The sequence below is a fragment of the Tenrec ecaudatus genome, chromosome 13 (genome assembly GCF_050624435.1).
Source record: "Tenrec ecaudatus isolate mTenEca1 chromosome 13, mTenEca1.hap1, whole genome shotgun sequence".
In the NCBI taxonomy this organism is placed as follows: Eukaryota; Metazoa; Chordata; class Mammalia; order Afrosoricida; family Tenrecidae; genus Tenrec; species Tenrec ecaudatus.
The window spans coordinates 136,728,561-136,749,505 of NC_134542.1; the positions used below are offsets into that span (position 1 = coordinate 136,728,561).

At 44.6% G+C, this 20,945-nt stretch overlaps 1 protein-coding gene across 1 annotated transcript in view; it reads right to left on the reverse strand.

The window, feature by feature from the left end:
• NCKAP5 (NCK associated protein 5) overlaps positions 1 to 20,945 on the reverse strand; it is a 965,306-nt gene that overhangs the window by 167,984 nt on the left and 776,377 nt on the right. Inside the window, exons 8-9 of the mRNA XM_075529168.1 lie at positions 15,192 to 15,230; positions 4,037 to 4,156 (exon numbers count right to left, since the gene is read on the reverse strand). Of these exons, the coding sequence (XP_075385283.1) occupies positions 4,037 to 4,156; positions 15,192 to 15,230 (159 nt within the window). The remainder of the gene's footprint in view (positions 1 to 4,036; positions 4,157 to 15,191; positions 15,231 to 20,945) is intronic.

Consider the following 20,945-nt stretch of genomic DNA (forward strand, 5'->3'; position numbering starts at 1 on the left):
GGTATCGTCATTCTCAGCACTGGTCCTGAAGGGATCATCCACCCTGGATTCCCTGTGTTTCCAGTTCTTATCTGTATCAGTGTACATCCTCTGGTCTAGCCAGATTTGTAAGGTAGAATTGGGATCCTGATAGTGGGGGCAGGTAGGGAGGAAGCATTTAGGAACTAGAGGAAAGTTAGATATTTCTTCATTGCTACATTGCACCCTGATTGGCTTATAGGACCATTTCCTAAGCCATGTAGGAGACCACTTAGAAATCTGTCTTAGGGAATCTGCAGACCATGGGCAACAGCCTCGGCTTGTACACTATTTGGGGTCCAGAGTACGGAAGGGACTTGTTTCACCAAGAGGCCCTACACCCTTAAACACAGGGGATGGGACAGACCTTCATTGTAAGGGAGCATCCACTCAAGACAGAACAATGTCAAGAGGGAGAGATAGGAGTCTTAAATTGCATTACTTAGGTTTATGCGAAAATAACTCTCCAGGTTGCAGAGTGAATTTGTCAGGTATTCATTCTTTTAACAAGCAACTGCTAGCCAGATGTTTGTAGACATCCGAATTTATTAAGAGGTACCTTGAAAATAAGGCTTGGCATGCTATTTCTGAAAAAAGTCAGCCCGTAAAATCCCCATGGAGCATTGTTCTACTCTAACATGCAAAGGGTCAGCCACATGTCACATTCCACTCCACCGCCACTGGTTGACTAGTTAGTTGGCTGATTCTACAAATAATTCCTGAACTTCCAAAGACACTGGGCAGTTCAGGATACATTTATTTTAGCTGGTGCTCTTACATACATTTGTATTTCAATGAAATCCTACAGTGCTGTCAGAAAATGTAATTTCATTAGTCAAAGACTTAACAGACCACCTGTAAACACCTGGAACATCCCCTGTCTGCACTTGTGCGCTGGAAGATATCAGGCGTCATACTTCCTATCCTTCGTTGTCTCAGAACTATGAATAGTTCATTTTTGCAAATATCATTTAAATTAGAATGGCTCCCTGGAAATGAGGGGATGAATAGGAAGTGTGTTGTCTGAAAACACCCAATGCCTAACACTGAGTTTCTGTCACTAGGGTGCACATCATTCTTTGCCATTTGGACACGTGTTTGAGACATTTGTGCTAGCCAGCGAGAAAGCTTGGATATATGCAGGGCATGTATTTACTGTGGAAATAGATCATCATGATTCATGACTACAGGCTGTAGATCCTTAAACTTTGTTCTAGAAAAGCCTCAGAAACAACAGCACATAAACCAGAAAGCACTCTTGTACACGTAACAGCTGTGTGACATATTGGACCTGGACTAGCAGTGAGCAAAGGAAAACAACTTTTTACAGACGCACGGTCCTCTATGACAAACACTGATGGTGGCTGGGACCTGGAGCAAAGTAGAAACAGACTTAGTTTTTCCATATACTTTTTAAGTAATAAATTATGAATTATGCTCCAACAGATAAAGCAGCGAGGGAATGAATTTCAGAGATCAGGTCTAATTTGTAATTCAGAGAGCTGTTATATTTTAATTTGGGAGAAAATGACATTTTGATGTTCGGCTTTATGAAACCGCTTTCTCTGGAAAGAGCCCCGGTTTCTCATAGTGGCTGCAAGGTGTCCTAGGATGCACGGCAAAGTTCAGAGGGTGCGCTATCCACTCAGCCTTGACCAACTGCAAGAGGACAGTCCACAAGTTGTCCACAGTATGGGCATTATAGACATACATCACCCAGCATGGAAGCCACATGTGACTTTTGAACACTTGAAAGGTGGTTAGTGTGATGGAGGAACTGAACTTGAATTTAATTCAACCGGATTTTAATTATTTAAATTTAAATACCTCGCAGGGCTGCTGACTCACATACTGGCCTGGGTCGTCTTTACAATCAAAAGCTGGGGAAGTCCACTCTCTCTCTCAGTAAACCAAACCCAGCAGCTATGGGGTATGCTTTGTACATGAGCCCCGTGAAACCTTGCCACCCCTGGCTGGCCCGTCTCGAAGGTGCTCTGAGTAAAGGCCACGGGAAGCTCTTGGTACAAATGTGCACACCGATCAGACAAAAAGAGTGAAAACCACAAAGATCCGCCCATCAGCCCTCTCTGCCAATGCATGCGCACGTCCCCGCAATAGGGGCTGATTCTTTAATGGTTCAAATGACTCCCATGGTTCAACGCGCTATGGTTTTAGCGCATGCTCAGAGAGCAAAGCAAATTTAAAAAAAATTGGTGAGAGCCTTAGACAAAGCAAACCTCTAACAAACCAAGAATAAAGCAGAAAACACCATAAGGATAAATAGCTTAGCCTTTCGTTGACCATACGAAGCCATTTGACTCTGTGGCCCACAATAAACTGCTGATAACCTTGAGTGGGAATTCCGGAACACTTCACTCTGCTCACTTGGAACTGGTACATGGATCAAGACGCAGTTGTACAAACAGAACAAAGGGGCACTGCATGTTTAAAATCAGGAAAGGTGTGTGTCAAGATTGTATCTTCTCACCATACTTGCTAAACCTGTATGTTAAGCTAATAATCAGAGAAACAGGCTTATATGAAGAAGAGCCTGGCCTCAGGATTGGAGGAAGGCTTATTAACAACCTGAGATATGCAGATAACACAAGCTGGGTTGCTGGAACTGAGGAGGAACTGAAGCACTTGTTGATAAAAGATCAAGGGTTTCAGCCTTCATGGTGGATTACAACTCAATGTTTAAGAAGACCAAAATCCTCAAAACTCGACCAATAGCTAAATGGAGAAAAGGTTGAATTTGTCAGAGATTTTATCTTACTTGGATCCACAATCGATGCTCATGGAAGCAGCAGTCAAAAGATCAGAAGACACATGCATACGTAAGACCTCGTCAGAGCCCTGGAGAACAAGGATGCTACTTTGAGGATGCAGGCATGCCTGCCCCATGTCATGGTATCCTCCATTGCTTCCAATGAATGCGAAAGTTAGACAATGTTCAACAGGGGTCCTCAAACTTTTTAAACAGGGGGCCAGTTCACTGTCCCTCAGACCCATTGGAGGGCTGGACTATAGTTTAAAAATAAACTATGAGCAAATTCCTATGCACACTGTACTATCTTAATTTGAAGTAAACAAAACAAATGGGGCAAAAACACCCGGCTCCAGATAAATGTCCTCGGTGGGCCGCATGTGGCCCACGGGCCATAGTTTGAGGATGCCTGCTGTAGAAGAATCAATGCAGTTCAATTTTTCGGGAGAAGAATATTGAAAGTATCATGGACTGCTAAAAGCACAAACCGATCTGTATTGGAAGAAATGCGGCCAGAGTGCTCCTTAGAGGTAAGGACGGCAAGACCTCATCTTACATACTTTGGACATATAGTCAGGAGCGACCCGTCTCTGGAGAAGGACATCATGTTTGGTAAAGTGGAGGGGCGGCGAAAAAGAGGAAGATACTTGCTGAGACGGACTGACACTATGGCTGCATCAATGGGCACAGGAAGGACCTGGCAGGGTTTCCTTCTGTTGGGCACAGGGGCGCTATGGGTTGGAGCTGACTCAGCCGCTCACAACAACAAACCACAGAGGGCTGTAGGAAGGGGTGTGTTCGGAGGGAAAGATCTGCGAGGAGAGAGATACCGGAGGAAACTTAATCCCGCTGCGTCTTGACTACTGAGAGCTTGACACGAGCAATGCGCGTTGGCATTACATCCACCTAACCCTTCCTTCCTTATCACAGCAAGCAACGTTCCTACTACTACTAATGTTTCCGTCAACTATTTCCCAACTTCACTCCGTGGGTCCACCTTCTGTTTACTACAGGACACCTTCTTTGTCCCTTTTACTGGTTTATTCTTTGTTCATGTGAGTCTTACCTGTGTGTAGCTTCAAAATAGTCAGGCATTTAAGAGACATTCAATTCTAAGAGCACCCCTCGAGGAGGCAATCTGGGCTCTGCAGCTATAGGCCTCACCCATGGAGGTTTTGATAGCTTTTGAACTTGAGAGCCTTCCTGTCAATAGCATTTCAGTAGCAAAGACCATCCTGTAGGGACACGTACCTGGAGGAGCACATCAGAGGCTGGTCTGACTTGCTGCTGGAACAAGCTGCTTAATGTTCGATTCTGCTGTTCTAAATCAAACACTCTTCTTTTCAACTGTACACATTCCTCTCTCAGATCCTACAACGGACACATTAAAGCAAAAGGTCAATACCCGAAGACACCTTTGAGGATCATAACCATATTGTATATGCTGTTTCAGACACATTAGCAAAAAAATGCTGTCTTATTCCTCAGAACCACCGGAAAGAAACCCCACATAATACTTTCTTCCACAGCCTATTGTCTGAGAGGATGATGTGCAGGAAAAAACAACTCCAAACCAAGACACAACAAACAAACGAAATACAATAAAAAAAACCCAACCTCCTTGAAACCCGAAATGCATCAATCCAGTGTCCTATTTCTAAAGACGGAAAATGTTAGCGATATAAAGTCAATTTAACTTTCCATCTATATATTTTACCTCTTCACTGCCTTCATAAAACCAATCATAAAGCACAAATCACAAGGACAATAATGTTTTTGCAGCGAGTCGAGATTTGATGAACTAAAGAAACGATTGTTTTTGATGGAGCCTTGCATTGTCATTTGTGGAAACGAGTGGAAAACTGCCAGCGCTCCGCCTAATAGAGTCGGTGATGCATTGAGTGGGAGAGAGCGACTCAGAAGTGCTGGCTTTTGAAAGGCCAACGGTCCCTTGTCCAAACGTCAAATGGGTCTATTTCCTTCGCTTTCGGTGAGTTTCAGTCTCAGGGCTCAGTAAGAAATACAATAACCCCACATGGGCATCCTTTTAGAATGGGTCTTTTGAATAGTTCAGGTACCCTGGATACCTTCTGCCGTTTTCCTCTAAGGACAGCTGGCGCATACGGACTAAGCGTCACTAGAATCCCACCAAGGAACTGGTGCCCTCCCTGACTCGTGACGAAAGGAACTTGTGCTGCTTAAATATCTACCTATCTCGGTGCGATTCAAGCCAGGAGGGCAGAATACATCTCCAACTCTAGGTTCTTCAAATGCTACGTTCCACATTTCAGCTTCATTATTCCCTGACAAAATAAAAACAAATACCAAAGTCCTCTGTGTGTACCCATTTCTGTCAGAGCCTGACTCTGCTCTCTTCACCACTTCCCACTTCCAATTCTTTGATTATTCAAATCCACATTCCTCTCTTTTATCTAATATCTTTCAAGGACTCAGGACTCCAGTGAGCCCTCACTGTCTCGCTCTCTTTTAAAAATATCATTTTATTGGGGGCTCATACAATTCCTCTCACAGTCCAAACATCCATCCATTGTATCAAGCACTTTTGTATATTTGTTGCCTCAATGTCTCTTATATGGCTTTTCACAGATACTTCTTTATCTTTTCTGTTTCACAAGTACCTTGCTATTCAGATGACAGGGTCCTCAAAAGGCAAGCCCAAGAAGACATTGAAATAAAAAACATACAGGAAAAGGCTCTTATCCTCTTGTTATTCCTTCACCTAGCATAGCACCAGACAGAGTAGGAGCAGATAAATATCTGCAATTACCGTATATACTCGTGTATAAGTCGAGTTCTTCAGTACATTTTTAATGCACTGTTTGCAGTAAAATTAGGTGCCTCGGCTGATATCTTGGTTGGCTTACACTACAGTATATATGATATTTGGTTAAAGAGCATTATGGAGATGAATTCTATTCTCTAGTGATTGCTAAGAGAGGCTAAGCTTCTCAACACACTCTCAGTTTATAGCTCTGGTATTCAGGGCGCAGGGCAGCTATATGGCTCGCTGCAGGTTTCACAAGCACAAGAAAGGACAGCATGAATTTGACCCCAGGTGCTGAATAACGGTCAGGGAGGAGGGTGGATTTTTTCCATCATCTTGTAACAATCTAATTATGAGTCCAGAGAGATCTAACTCCAGGGACTTTACACAAACATTCGTATCATGGTCACTATTACTGCCATAAGTAGGGGCCTTTGAATTGGTTCTAGCTCATAGCAACCCAGTGTACACCGGAAGAAAATACTGCCTGGTTCTGTATCATGCTCACCACTGTTGAATGTGTGAGTCCACTCTTGCAGCCACTATACCGATATAGCTCATTCAGAGTCTTTCTTTTTCACACTGACCCTTGACTTGCCCTAGGCCAGCGTCCTTCTCCAGGACCTGATCCTTTCTGATAAAATGCTCACAGCATGTGAGGCACAGCCGTGGCATCCTCCTTTCTGAAGGACATTCTGGATGTATTTCTTCCAAAACAAATTTCTTCTGGGAGGCCATGGTATATACAAAATTCTCGGAAATTGTCTTTTCACTGATTTGCAACTGCTCTTGGATCCAAGTACAACAACATCCTCCTATAATACAAGAGTTGAATGTCACCTAGCTCTTTTTTGGGGGGCACAGTGGCTTTGTACATACATTCTATGTTCTTTTGGTGTTTTCAGAACTTTTCAATATTTTGCTTGTAGAATCCTTCCATAGTGCAATAGATCCACCCCCACACCCCCAACTTGGTTTTAAGCTTCATTTTTGTCTTCAGTTATTTCAGTGTGAGAAAGGATGAGTGTGCTCTCCCTTTGGGTTGTCTACCTCCAGGTCTTTGTACCTCTTTTGGTCTTCTCTGGAATGCAGGGCTGGACTGCATTTCTCCCATTCACTTCGTCATGTTAAAGAGAAAGTTCCAGAGGTTCTTCCGATGCTCATTTTCGTCCTTTCATGCCTTCTTAATGTCCTTTTTCCTTCTTCCTGTAGGATGTACTTGATGCCATCCCACAATCCGCCTGGTCCTTGATTACTTGTGTTCAGTGTATAAACGTTTTCTTTCTCTGCGCTCTAACTTCAGGCAGAATGTACGGAAGATCCTATGGTAGCCCGAGGACTTGTTTGAGTTTTCTTCAACTTGAACTGACTGCACAGGTGCAGTTGACGGCCTGTTTTGTAGCCAGCCTCTCGTCTGTTCTCAGTGATGATACTGAATTCCTCCATTGTCTTTGTTCACATCCGAAGTCTATTGGATTCCTGTGTACTCCACCTGGTGAGGTCCATAGGTTTCACGGTCCTTCATGTTGTTGGGAAAAGTATTTGGAATGAAAACATCATTGGTCTTACAATTCCAGAATGAGTTCTGTCACTAAGGCCCTATTTTCCAACTACCAATTCTTCTGCATTTCCACCATCTAGGGGTGGTTGAGTTTGACCTGTCTGCCAGTTTGTGGTTATGTGGTGGCCTGAGCATTCTTACAATACTAGAAGCTGTATGGCTGTTTTTCAAAGGCCAAAAGACCCACCCACGGAGGAGAGGTCTCAGGGGAGCATCTGTGTTATCACAGAAACCAGTGTAATGTGGCTCATCACATAAGATGCATTCCCCCCCTCCTTGAGTTCAATAGATGAATCATACATCAAGGCCAGCTTCAACTGAGGGGCTCAGTACCCCAAACCAGAAAGATCAGGTTCATTTCAGGTTCGATGCCAGGTATCAAGGTAGAAGATGAAGGAGGCAGGAGGTGTCCAAGGCTGGGGCATGAGTTTGGCATGCACAGGAGCATACGTGCATTGGAAGGCACCACCTTGGGGGCCCTATAGCCCCTGCTCACATTAATAGATGACTTTGACTTCCGCTATTTAGAATTCAACCGAGCTCCATGCCTCACCTGTGCTACTTTTTTGTTCTTTGCATGTATTTAACACTCCCTCCTCCCAGAAAGTAATTGTTTGCATGGCTGCTAATTAAGTCATTAATAAAGCTAGACTGTTTGGTAAATAAATATTAATAGCATCTGTTGGGTAGGAGCAAGAAAGTCATGACTATTTGCGTTTTTGCTGTGGCAACAGAAGCACACAAGGGCGTTTTTCAAGGGAACAGAAGGCCCTGTAAGCCAGACAGTGAGCAATTTTAGCAGCAGAACTGAGAATCACTGGAAAGAGTTCTTCAAATGGGTTAAAATGAAACAAAAAGAAATGGGGGAGAAATCAATATACTCTACAGAGAGTTTTTATACCAATGCCCACATCTCAATGGCCATCGGTATTACTGAGGACATGGTGAAAGTTCATTAGTGGGAACACAGTTTATCGACCGCGAGGCTTCTCTGGCTCTTCATCACAGTGAGCTGATTTGGTTGGACCCTCGCAGATGGGGGCAGGCAGGCACAAGACGCGAGGCCCTCTCACGATCCTGCTAATAGCAATGAGCTGGGCTGAAACTGTGTTGTTTTAATAATCTTCTCTTGGGTCAAAGTGTGCGTGATGACTGATGCTAAGAAGTTACTCTCCAAATAAATTGCAACAACAACAAAAAAAGCCTGTCTGTCCACATACAAACACAACTGGCCTGGAAAAAGACCCCAGCCCTGCTCTTAATCCGAGCGGTCCTGTGATGCCTGGGTAGCAAATGAAGAAGATTCTTGCTTCCTCCGAGAACAAACTGACCTCCTCTGGCTTCCCTATCGCCAGCGAGCCCACCTGCTGCACTGTCAAGCTGTGCTGGGTTCAGTAATTCACTGCATACCCACACAGAACTCAGACAGTAGTTGCCATGAAGGGTTCTTATTTGTTTGTTTGTTTTAAGGGTTGTTACAGGTTCCTACAAGTTAGAGAAAAAGTAAGGACGCAGCCATGGGCATATCCACAGCAATACCGCTCCCTGCCAGAAGCCAAGCCTCTTCCCAATCCTCAGACTCGCAGCCACAAGGCCACTTGGCCTTTTCCTCCAAGGATCAGGAGGCCAGCCTGCTGGTCTGTCTCACAGTCTCAGCACTGCTCTCTGTCCTGTCTCACGGGCTCCTTGCCTCTGCCTCTGGTATCGGCCGGGCTCTTTTCCTCCGACTCATTGTCTCCCCGCTGCGGTCTCCGGCATCTCTTGCCTCAGCCTCCACCACTTCAGTGAGAGACCTCAGACAGGACTCACCGGGGGCCCTTTCCCAATGGTCCTGGGATTCTCCCGTGTCTCTGCTGCTGAGGTGGCTCCTATGTGCCAAGGAAGGGCTTTGGTGGAGATGTGGTCTTTGTCCTTCAGTAGAGCAGCACCCCGCCGGGAAAAGGGTAGTGATTTGGGACACACCTCCACTACACTGCTAACTTCACCCCATCTGATTGTGTCCACTAGCAGAGCACAGAACCTCTTCCAAACGGAGATCAGAGACACAGGCCTAGCGGTCAAAATCCCTAGTACAACACCCAGGGGCTTATGACTAGAAGGGCCACGTTCATTGGCCATTTCTCACTCTGTGTTTAAAGTCCGAGCCCACGAACATCAAGAATCCATGACCCATTCGGCGTACCAAACGAGCACCCACACCACACTCGCTGCCACCGGGTCAGTGCTGTCGCACTCCCTCACTGGGTTTTACTCTGGCATGCAGCTCTCGGGCCTTTGTTTCCTTTTTCCACAGGATAGTGACAGGCCGAAAACAGCTTTGGCTGATTTTCTAACTGCCAAGGCCAGTCTTCTTTCCTATGTGAAATTAAATGGAGCCACGTTTTTAACATTACGTCCCCAGGATGTAAAAATTAGACTTCATATTTCCTTTTTAGAGGTGGGTGGTCCGACCTCACAGGGTGGAAGTAAGAACCAACTGAGACTGGGCACGGAAAGGGCCGGACCTGGCGTCTGCCGCTTCTGCAAGTGCACACTCCATGCCAACAGATCCCTCTGAAGGAGCCAGCACCTACATGTAGCATTCCAAGGGACTGGACCCAAAGAAAGTGACTGTCCCTCCCGAGTGCAAGGGAAAGACGCGGGAGTTTGGGATTTGTTAAGGGAAAGCTACAACATCCCTTTCTGCTTCCATTAGACCATCCATCCAGCTCATTCCATCCCGTTGAAAGAAAATACAATACACATGTCAGCTCGTCTAATGCACAAGCAGATACATCTGGTTGCTGATTTGCTGAAAAATCGTTTCGGAGAAAAGGCTTTCCTTCCAAGTTTTGTGTTAGTGGCAAAAGCCATTGAAGAACCAAGAAGAGTTACTTTTTCTGTAAGAGTCACCGACTTAACGAACAGAAAATATGTTTCAAGTAAAAATGTGATCTTAGCAGTCTGTCAACTTCGCTTTGCACTTGGACCTATGATTTGCAGGTATAAATAGAAGTGATTCAGGATTAATATGGTCACTTTAGTCTTATGATCTACAGGGGGACAGCATGCTTTCTTATGGTAATCCACTAGTGTTTTAGATCAATGGAATTAATTACCTGACTGTGGCTGCATGTATATATATTTAACAATAACAGATAGGTTTATGGAAATGATTTTTTCCTACTGGTATTATGAAGAGAAGTGTGTTATTCCAGGACACTTAATGCTATGCCATAAAAACGCATTTTGGGTTGTGCAGGGAAGGGCTGAATTCACATCCAATTTACCTTTGTGTCATAATAAATAGCTATTATAAAACTGTACACTCACGCGTATCAATTCACTAAAGAAGTCTTCCCTTCTCCTTAATCTTCTCCTTCCTTCCTTCCTTCCTTCCTTCCTTCCTTCCTTCCTTCCTTCCTTCCTTCCTTCCTTCCTTCCTTCCATGTTATATATATCACCTGAGAAAGCTGTTTTTACTTTGTGGCACCTAAATCCTTCTTTAGTAATTTTTTTCAATTCTGCATTTGAGAAAAAATTGGTTCCTATATTTTGTTCTTAAAAGTGGATCTTCATCCTGCTGTAGCCATTTTACAGCCCCTGTAAAAACCGAGAGGGAGATTGCTCTATAGAACACGACTCTTTTGCAATCTCTCAAAGCCTTGGCCTGTCTTTCCACCTCAAAAGTGTCCCCAAGGTAAGCTATCTCACAGCCACATGTCTTTCTGGGTCTTGTCGCTGAGCTGTACTGAGGTGTATTTATCTGTTTACTAGTTACTATGTGGCTTTGTGTAGCTATTTTTTGTGGCTGACCCCAAGGCTCCTGCTTCCCTTTTTTAATGTACCAAATGGCTTCCTTGTCTCTCTTTCAGAGGCACCATTTACAAAGACACACCTGGGAGGCTCTCCACAGTCACAGAGCCATAGCAGGGGTCTCCTCACAGTCTCAACAAAAAGCAAGCAATTAAGGAGTTAGAGCCATTTAAAAAGACAAGTATTTATGAGAGAAGATAGATACAAGTTGTCTTCCAATGCGATGGGTCGTACCCTAACCGCTGTAGTCTGGCACTGCCTGTGCACCAAGCCTTCACCACCAGCTGCCTTCAGTGTGGTGGTGTGACTTCACCACCAGTTGCCTTCAGTGTGGTGGTGTGACTTCACCACCAGCTGCCTTCAGTGTAGTGTGACTTCACCACCAGCTGCCTTCAGTGTAGTGGTGTGACTTCACCACCAGCTGCCTTCAGTGTAGTGTGACTTCACCACCAGCTGCCTTCAGTGTAGTGGTGTGACTTCACCACCAGCTGCCTTCAGTGTAGTGTGACTTCACCACCAGCTGCCTTCAGTATGGTGGTGTGACTTCACCCCCAGCTGCCTTCAGTGTAGTGGTGTGACCACATTCTGGCGGAGGCAAAGCAAGCAGAGAAAGAGCCGAATGCCTTCGGTTGGCTCTCTTCACTGACAGCTGATCTGTGTCCTCCACGCTCTTCCCTTTGTTCAACCCTATCTCCTGAGGGCTGGAATGCGGCAGCCATAGCTGTAGCTAACACTGCCACCATGGACCAAGAAGTGGAGGGAGTGGGTAAAGGAGCTAGTCCCCTAATAATCAAGTAGTGGAAATGTGACATTGTTTGGGAACTTGCCTAGTAAGACTTGGCTTGCTAAAACCCAAAAGATAACAGACCCCCTCCCCCCACCCCCACCCCCACCTCCCCGCTGCAGTAAAACTTCCTTTTGAAATTTATCAGTAAGGATAAGTTCTCAGTCACCAAAGCTCTCCAGGCAAGCAGGGCCATTTAGATAATCCATGGAGCCTGCGACCTCAGGGAGTGACAGGCCCAGAGATGCCACCTGTCCCCAGTGAAACAGGCCGTCTTTGTTTCCATACCTGAAGACCTTTGTTCAAGGTAATAAACCTGTTAAAACATTCCCTTGAACTTGGTTCAAGGTATATAACTTGTTTGATATTCATTGAATGTTGAAGCAGTTTGGAGGTAGCAAACCCCACTGTTTCCTTCTGTTAAACACTTGCACAAATAGACGTAGAATTTCTAGAATCAACCTGGTCTCTGTCCTTGGCTAAAACAGTGATGGGCATTCCAGAACTTATTTGCCATGAAAAACATGGCTTTGGAAATGGACCCCATTCCTCAGGGAATACCAAGAGACCAGTGGACTTGATGGTACAAAGCCACCATACCAGGCCTGCCTCTACTACCCGCTATACATACATAGATAAGAATAACATTTCAATGTAGTGCAGCCATGTCTATTTTGTTCTCTAATATTCACACCAAAAAACATGCTCTAAGGCTTCCTTCAGGGGAGGAAGGCTCTATCTCACAGAAAGAGAAGTGAGGAAACCCTAAATCTTAAGTAGTCAAATTTCCCCACTGAAGAATATCAGTGAAAGAGGGGGGAGAGTTCTGTAAAAATCACCAAACCAGTCAAACCGCGACTGCGTTTACCTACTCTGCTCCCTCGTGTGATCTTTATGTTGTCTAAAGGCAGAGTGGAGAGATCCCAAGTCGAGAGATCCAGGAACGTCACACTCTCTAGTTACTATTTGTCTTAAGGATCGAAGGCTGCTTATAACAGAAATATCAGTTTTAACAGAAATTTATCCTCTCAGAGGTGGTTGTTCTTTGGTGCTGTCCAGGGGACTTTAATTCATGGCAATCCGATAAACAGTGCCCAGCTCCGGGCCGTCCTCACCACTGCTGTTTGGCCGGGCCCATCCTTGCAGTCACTGTCAGTCCATTCACTGGGGGCCTTCCTCTTTTTTATGACCCCTCCACTTTACCCCCATGATGCGTCCTTTTCCAGGGACTGGTCTCACCTGAGAACATGAAACACAGTCTTGCCAACCTTGCTTCTAGAGAACATTCCAGATGTACTTCTTCAAGGACATATTTTTGTTTCACTTTTTGGCAGTCCATGGTACTTCAGTATTCTTCACCAGCAACATAACTCAAACACATCGATTCTTTGGTGGTCTTCTTTATTTAATGTCCAACAGTCACATGCATATGAGGCGATTGGAAATACCATGGCTCAGGACAGGTGCACCTTAGCCCTCAAAATTACATCAATGCTTTTAACCACTTTAAGGAAGTCTTGTGAAGCACGTTTCTCAAGTGCAATGTATCCTTTAATTTGTTGACTGATGCTTCCATGAGCATTGAGCATGGGTACAAGAAAGACAAAGTCTACGGTGACTTCAATCTTTCTCTATCATGATGTTACCCATTGGTCCAGTTTCCTTGACATTAAGCGGTAATTCACATTGAAGACTGTGATCCTCAGTGTTCATCCGCAAGTCCTTCTGACAGTCAGCTAGTAAGTTTGAGCCATCTGCATATGAAAGTCATTAACATTCAATAAGCCTTTTTCTAATCCTAATATCAAATTCTTTTTCATATAATTCAGGTTCTCGGATGATTTGCCAGCATGGAGATTAAGTAGGTTCAACGAGAAGATGCAGCCTTGCCACATACCTCTCTGGATTTGAGACCATGTAGTTTCCTCTTGTTCCCATAGCTGAACCGCCTCTTGATCTACGTACATTATATCAGCATGAGCACAACGGAAGGGGTTGGAATTCCTATTCTTCTCACGGCGATCCATAGTTTGTTACGATGCACACAGTCACATGTCTTCGTGTAGTCGATAAAACACACATACATGTCTTCTGATGTTCTCTGCTATCAGTCAAGATCCATCTGATGTCAGCAACACCATCATTTGTTCCATGTCCACTCTGTCAATGCACTGCTGCAACCACTGTTGAATGATCTTCAGCAACATTTTACTTGCATATGAGATCAATAATATTGTTGGGGCACTTTTCTTTGGAAGGAGCACACTTATGGATCTCTTCCAGTCAGGTGGCCAGAGAAGCTGTCTTCCACGTTTCTTGGCATGGAAGAGTGAGTGTTTGCAGTGCTTCTTAATCTTGTTGAACTATTTCAATGGCTATTTCATCAGTTCCTGGATCCTGGCCAAGCTAATACTCCCAATGAGGCTTAGGAGGCTGTAATTCAAACTAGGGGTGCTACCCCCAGGGATGGGCTTATTCTCAGGTGGCTCACATGGTAGAAGGAAGGTCTTGGCCTTCCTTTTAAAATCATCATCATTTATTCATTTTTTTGCTTTTGAAGTAGGTATTGCATGTCTTCTTTCAGCCTCCTTGGACCCAGCATTCCTTGGAGATCTGCCTGTGTTTTAGGCATCAATCCTCCCCTGGGTCTAGGAGGTTCTCAGGGCAGGGACCCCAGGTCCAAAGGTTGCACCCTTATTCCAGTTCTTCTTTCGTGGTGGCATTCAGTCCCCGTGAGCTCTTTGTTTAATCTTTGTTCTCTGTTTAATCTTTTTAAGATCTCAAAAGAGACTGCCTCTAAATATAACCTAAAATAACAGGCCCAAATCCTGCCTCCCTAATATCATGGAAATACGTTTTTAAAACTAGCAGGATACTCACTAAGTGGAGGCTCATGGCTCAGCAAAGTTAGCACACATTTGTGGGTTCTGCAATACCCACAAATCCCCAAAATCTACTGCACATTTACCACCAGCTGGCTTCAGCAGAAACTGAACTTCCTTCCATGGGATCCCCCACAGCAATCCCGGGAGATGGGAATCGTTATCCCACTCTTCCAGAGGAGTGACAAAGGCTCCAAGAAGTCAAATAACCTCCTTACTCTCAAAGATCCCTTACTGACTCCTGCACTTCTGATGAGGCTGTTTTTAGAGGATATTAATTTTATAGGATTCAAAGGGATGTACCAGCTATGATTTATATCAACTAAATAAAAATGCTAAGTTTGCCATCCCTCTGGAAATCTTTCATCTTGGGCAGGCTTTTTTTATTTATCAGTTGATCAGGATTTTGAATTTGACAATTCTGTTGGTCCTTGATGTTATTTCACATGCCATCTGACACACACACAGCTTTCCACCTGAATGGATAAATGGAACAGTATTGCATCGATCAATCACAATTTCCCAGTCTGACGACATGAGTCCCAATCCATTTAAATAAGCTCTTTGAAAAGACAGACCAAAGCCACAATGTGACTTACCTTTTGTGTGAGCAGAGCTTGAACAACCTGGTTGGCTACCTTTAAAAAACACAGAAAAAAAAGTCATTTATTTTAATGAAGTTTTATATGCATGGACTCTAATTTACCAATAAGCTTCCCTCAGCGTACTGTAGCTAATTAGCTCCTTGTTTGCCGCTTTCCTCTATTTCTAGAGAACCTGATTCTTTGCAGGACAAGCCTGTCCTTCTAGGCCGTATTTCTCTTTTCCCAAAGGTGACCTTATTGCTAATGAAGACAGTTAGGCTGGGGAGATCACTCATACCTTGACTTCCACATTTCCATATTTGAAAGAAAAAAAAAGGATATCCTTTCATAGGTAAACTATTCCAAGAAGGCTGAAAAATGATCTCGTACCAAACCAGATCCTAATTATCCGCACACAGTCTCAGCACTTTGCCGATTTACAGCATACTCTGCCACGCTTTCCTGTTGCTGTGCTATTGGCCTGCCTGAAATGCCGCGCAACAGAGAGGGGCTGGAGGGTAGAGACCAGCGACAGCTCCGCGCTCTCGGCACGTCTCACTCGCATCCCCCACGTCTCTGCTTACACCGTCCTTGGTTGGTGCCCATACCAGACTCTGGTAGTTGCTTTCGGCAACATCTATCCTTCCCCTTCGGACTTGGCAATGCACCTCAGACTTGTGGCTGGACACGTCGACGTGGGCACCTTTTCCAGGCTCCCTTGTCACTCGGTGTGGGCCCGTTTCTGGTCAATACGATAGAAGCTGCCATATTTTCTTGGTCTTTTTTAGGAAATCCTCTAAGGGAGAGGGGTCACTATCTCCCTTCCTATTTTTTCTGTCTGGGACAGGAAGGCGACAGTGGGAGCGCCAGCTGCTCCCTTGATAACCGTTAAGCTCCACGTGAAGGTCATAAATCTTTATGAGCAGTCAGGCTCCTCTTTCTCCCGCCGAGCAGCTCTGGTGGGTTTGAACTACCGACCTTGTGGTTAGCAGCCCAACGCCTAACACACAGCACTGGCAGGCTTTCTTATAATTATTATGGGGCAAGCCTGGGTCTTAATGATATAACAGGACTGCAGGGCCTCCCTCTGAACTTTTAGGCGTGAGAGAAATAAAATAGCCACTGCTATTTTGCGTTTCTACCAATATGCAACCAAATAGAGTATTTACTAATATGTTGACAGGATATAGTTTGATTTTACTTGCTTTTATTTTTTTTCTCTAAAGGCAATTTAGTCCAGCAGAGGAAGATGGCCTCCTTCTCTGCCCTTGAGGTGGACACTGATTGACATACGCCAAGCTTTGAATTCCATTTCTTTTTGAGGTTTAGCAATGAACACATGACACAATTCCAGCTCAGAGCCATGTGTAAAACCAGGAACATGTTCCTCATAATACATGGATCAGGCAACTACTCCCGCCCTACCATTTCCGTACCTACTTATACCACTATTCCTTTTCCATAGGACGATTTCAAAGTACTTCACGGAGTGCTTCACCATAACCTTGCAGTTATGTTAAATGACTACTGTCCATAAGATTAAAGTGCACAGGTGGGCTGCGTAGCACTTTTAAGCTAATATATAAAGTGGAAGGATCTTTGGTAGTGTTTAGGAGTAAAGCAGAGTATTTAAATATCCTATATGCAAAGTACTTCTGTCCATCCATGTGCTCCCTCCTGGATTCCATACCAATTCATTGAAGATCTGTCCACAAAGATAGAAGATTAGGGTGTTATCCTTGGCACTAAAGAGTTTATAGGAGGCCAGCAAAACAAACAAACAGAATGAAGCCAAAATAGACAACACAGAACAAATAATTAAAAAAAATACAACACAGACCCTATAAGAAAAAACAATCCTCATCTGGTGGGCAGTGTTGGGCTTCAATGAAAGCCGAGGGACACATTTTTAACATCTTTTTCTCCCGACAACACAGTTATTTGGGCGATGCTAGGGTATGTGATTTCTGCCTCCCTGCCCAGTAGAGCGGAACAGACTCTGGTGAGAATGTTCTCATGGTGTAATTGTTTCTTGACTCAATATTGACAAAGCACCACATCCTTAACGAACAGTTGGCTCCTTATAAGTATCAAATGACGTTGAAACACAAGCTGTCATTAACATGTGGTTTGCATGTATCCACACCGCAAGCAGTTGATGATGGCATCCTACTATCCATAAGCCATTAGCTGGAGCTATACACCTAAGAGAGATTTCCCTTCCATCAGAAGTTTTAAATGTTTTATATTGTTGACATTAAATTTTTAAAAGGCCTTTGATTGGAATTAAATATGGTGTTGAAGAGAAATGATCTGCAGGAATTGTTTTCAGTGCAGCCCAGGTTAAAGCCACATCCCAGAAACTGCCACCAGGGAGGGAATTCCACTCACCAACTGGTGTTGCTTTGCCTTTAACATTGTATCGGCCCGTGGTCTCAATACCTGATACATGCTACTCAGCTCAGACTGACCAATGACATCAACTCAAAAAACATTTAAGTCTTAAAAACTTCCCCCAATTCAGAAGCACTCTAGAATTCAAAGTAAAATTATACGCCTAGATCGTCTACTTTATTCTTGGCAAATTTTACAAAGAAAAACAGAAAATGGAGCGATTCATGCAGGTTGAAACAAGCATGAAGTGCCAAAGTTACTTCTACGCACGGTGTGCTCCTTTGGAACCAACCGCAAACTTTGGATTTGATTCATAGTCTCATAAAGACTGCCTAACATTAATATTTTCTTTTCTTCCTCCAAACGCACTCAGCCAATCTAGGGAACAGCAGTCACGTAAAATAGCGCTACACATGATTTAATGGGATGCGCAGACCAATACTCCGTCCACAACAGCCCACAGGGGTAAAACATCCTATCTTTGCAATCCAAGTACGCCGCCCTCCAGGCTTAGGGACTCTATCGATAGCACATCATCCTCCTGGCATGCGCTTTGGACAACTGTTTGCGTGACCTGATAAGTGAACAAAGACACTCCAATGCGTTATTTCTTCCCCTACTGACATGGGACTCTGTGCTCCAGAAGGGCTCGCAGGTTCTTTGCCAAGGAACCGGCAGGCTGCACAGACGGTGTCCGAGGTGCAGCCTATCAAGGCCGTTTCCTGGGTTTTGTGATGACTTTTAACCGCTGAACTTCCCGGCTGCCTCGACCGCACCGTTGTCTGGCACGTGCGCATGTCCCGCCAGCCTACATCCTCTCGTCGGCTCCTGTGATGCTTCCTGGAATGGGCCTCTCGCCTCTTCCCGGCCATCGTGCCTTAAGCATTTGGGTTGCAAAGAATTACCCGCCTGAAGCTCCGGCAAATGACAACAAATAGCGTCCCCTATCATCTGACAGTTTTCGTCTCAAAAGAAGGAAAAATGTAGCAGCAGCTGGACTGGGCCTGTGGGGGGACTGAGACTCGCTGAGCAAAGCTGACGGTACTTTAAGCTCTTGGCTTGTTTAACGACCTCCCAGAGGCTCTCTCTGGTCCTGCGTGATGGAGGGGACACAGCGCCCCTGCAGAGGGCTTCTGCACTGTCCAGGTAAGCCCTCTGGCCTCACTGAACTTCCACGCCCACCACGGGCATCCAGGAGCCTGGATCCCTCCATGCCCTAAGCCTGGGCACAGAGGAAACAGCCTGTTACTTAGCTGCAAAACAGCCCCTGCTGCTGGATCAGAATCCACATCTAGGAGTCTGTCCAGAGGCAAGAACAAAACCCAAAACAACCAGTTGCCGTGTTGAGCCCCTTAACCTTGGCTCACGGCGCCCCCATGACACACGAGAACTTCTCCACAGAGTTTCAAAAGCTCTAACTTCTGCAGGAGATCACCAGGCCTATCTTCCTGGTGATCTCCAGGAATCTCTAGGTAGTGGGGTGGTTTGTTTTTGTTTTTTTGAATCACCAACCTTTCAGCCAGTAGCTGAGAGGTTAACATTGGGGTCACTCAAGGCCTCCTCCAGTTTAGCCATGTCCATGGCCATAATTTTATTCTAACTCATAGCAACCCAATAAGATGGAGGATTTCTGAGGTTGTAAATCTTTAAGGGAGCAAACAGCTTTGTCTCTCTTCAGCAGAACAGGTGATGGATTTGAACCACCGACCTTAAAGTTAGTAGCCCAATGCATACCAGGGCTCCATAAACCAAGAAAACCAAACTCAGCCATAGAGTCAATTCCAACTCACAGTGACCCTATGAGCTCTGCCATAGGGTACGAGGACTGTCCACATGCATGGACTTAGAAGAGCAAGCTGACTTTTCTAACCCCTAAAGCAAGGGGTCTGGCTACCTCTCAGGTGGGTGTGAAATATGTATGAGACAACGGGTGTAGCCAGATAAACCACCCGACACTGTACAGACATGCCTTGCTTTATTGTGCTTCACTTTTGAGCGCCCATAGATATCAAGCAGCTTCAAAAGACATGGAAAAAATCCATTATCTTTTGGTTTCTTTTGCTCACAAACCTTTTGAATCCCCCTCACACTTAAAAAAAAAAAAAATCCCCAAAACAAATTGCAGTTCATCAAACAAGTTAATTGGCATCATTTTTCCAACAAACATTTTGGAAATGCTCAATCCTTGTGTCGGTGTCAAATTTTAGTGCCTCTCATAAGATTTCCAACTGTTTCATAATGCTAATGCACACTCAGTAGAGTACAACGAGGCTCAAATATAACTTTTATATGTACTAGAACACACACAAAAAACCATGTGGCCTATTTTATTGCAATATTTACTTTATTATGGTTGTCTGGAATGGAATCAGCAATATGTCTGCGAGGTATGCCTGTACCTGACACACACACACACACACACACACACACACACACACACACACACGTATATGTCTGTTTTTAATCGCGATAAACATTAAATCTCAAACAGGTCAGTAGAGTGCTAGAAAACAAATGTGCTTTCAGGTAAGCAGTTTAAGAGTAAAAGGTTTTATATATTTGCTAGGTGCCATTGAGGCGATTCCAACCCATGGCAATGCTGTGTCCATCAGAAGGCAACACTGCCCAGTCCTGCGCCCTCCTCACACTGTCCCCATGCTTGTGCCCATGGATGCAGCCACGGTGTCAATCCATCTCCTTGAGGGTCTTGCCTCCTTTTTTCCCCCCTACTTTACCAAACATGAGGTCCTGACAAGATGTCTAAAGTATGTAAGAAGAAGTCTTGCCACCCTTGCCTCTAAGGAGCACTCTGGTCATAGTTCAAAGACAAATCCGTTCGTCCTTGTACCTGTCCATGGTGATTCCCGTGATCCATTGATTCCTCTGTATTCCTCTTTACTCAATGTCAAACTTTCAAATGCAACAGTTGCAAATACCATGGCCTGGGTTTTCTATAAAAAGGAATGCAGTGTGTGTGTGTGTGTGTGTGTGTGTGTGTGTGTGTGTGTGTGTAATATACAGGTAAAAACACAAGTCAATGACCAGCTGCAATTTCTCTGAAGATGCCAACAAGACACCGAGACTCAGAGAGGGCTCACCCCATGTCAAGCCTTCGGAAGATGGCTGGGAGAGCAGTTGAAGCCAGCTGTGCTTAGTTCAAAGTCCGTGTGGTCTTCTCTTTTGAAAACCAGTTTCTTACAATGGTGTGCCTTTAAAAACAATTTTCCCTAGATGACTTACCCTTTGGATTATCTTCTGGATTTGTGCATAATAAACAATTTGCAGTCTCTGAGAAGATAATTGGAGGTGGGGGAAATTAGCTTAAAATGCTTATAGGATTTAGGGGAAGACTAAATTGGAAATTAATTTGCTGTT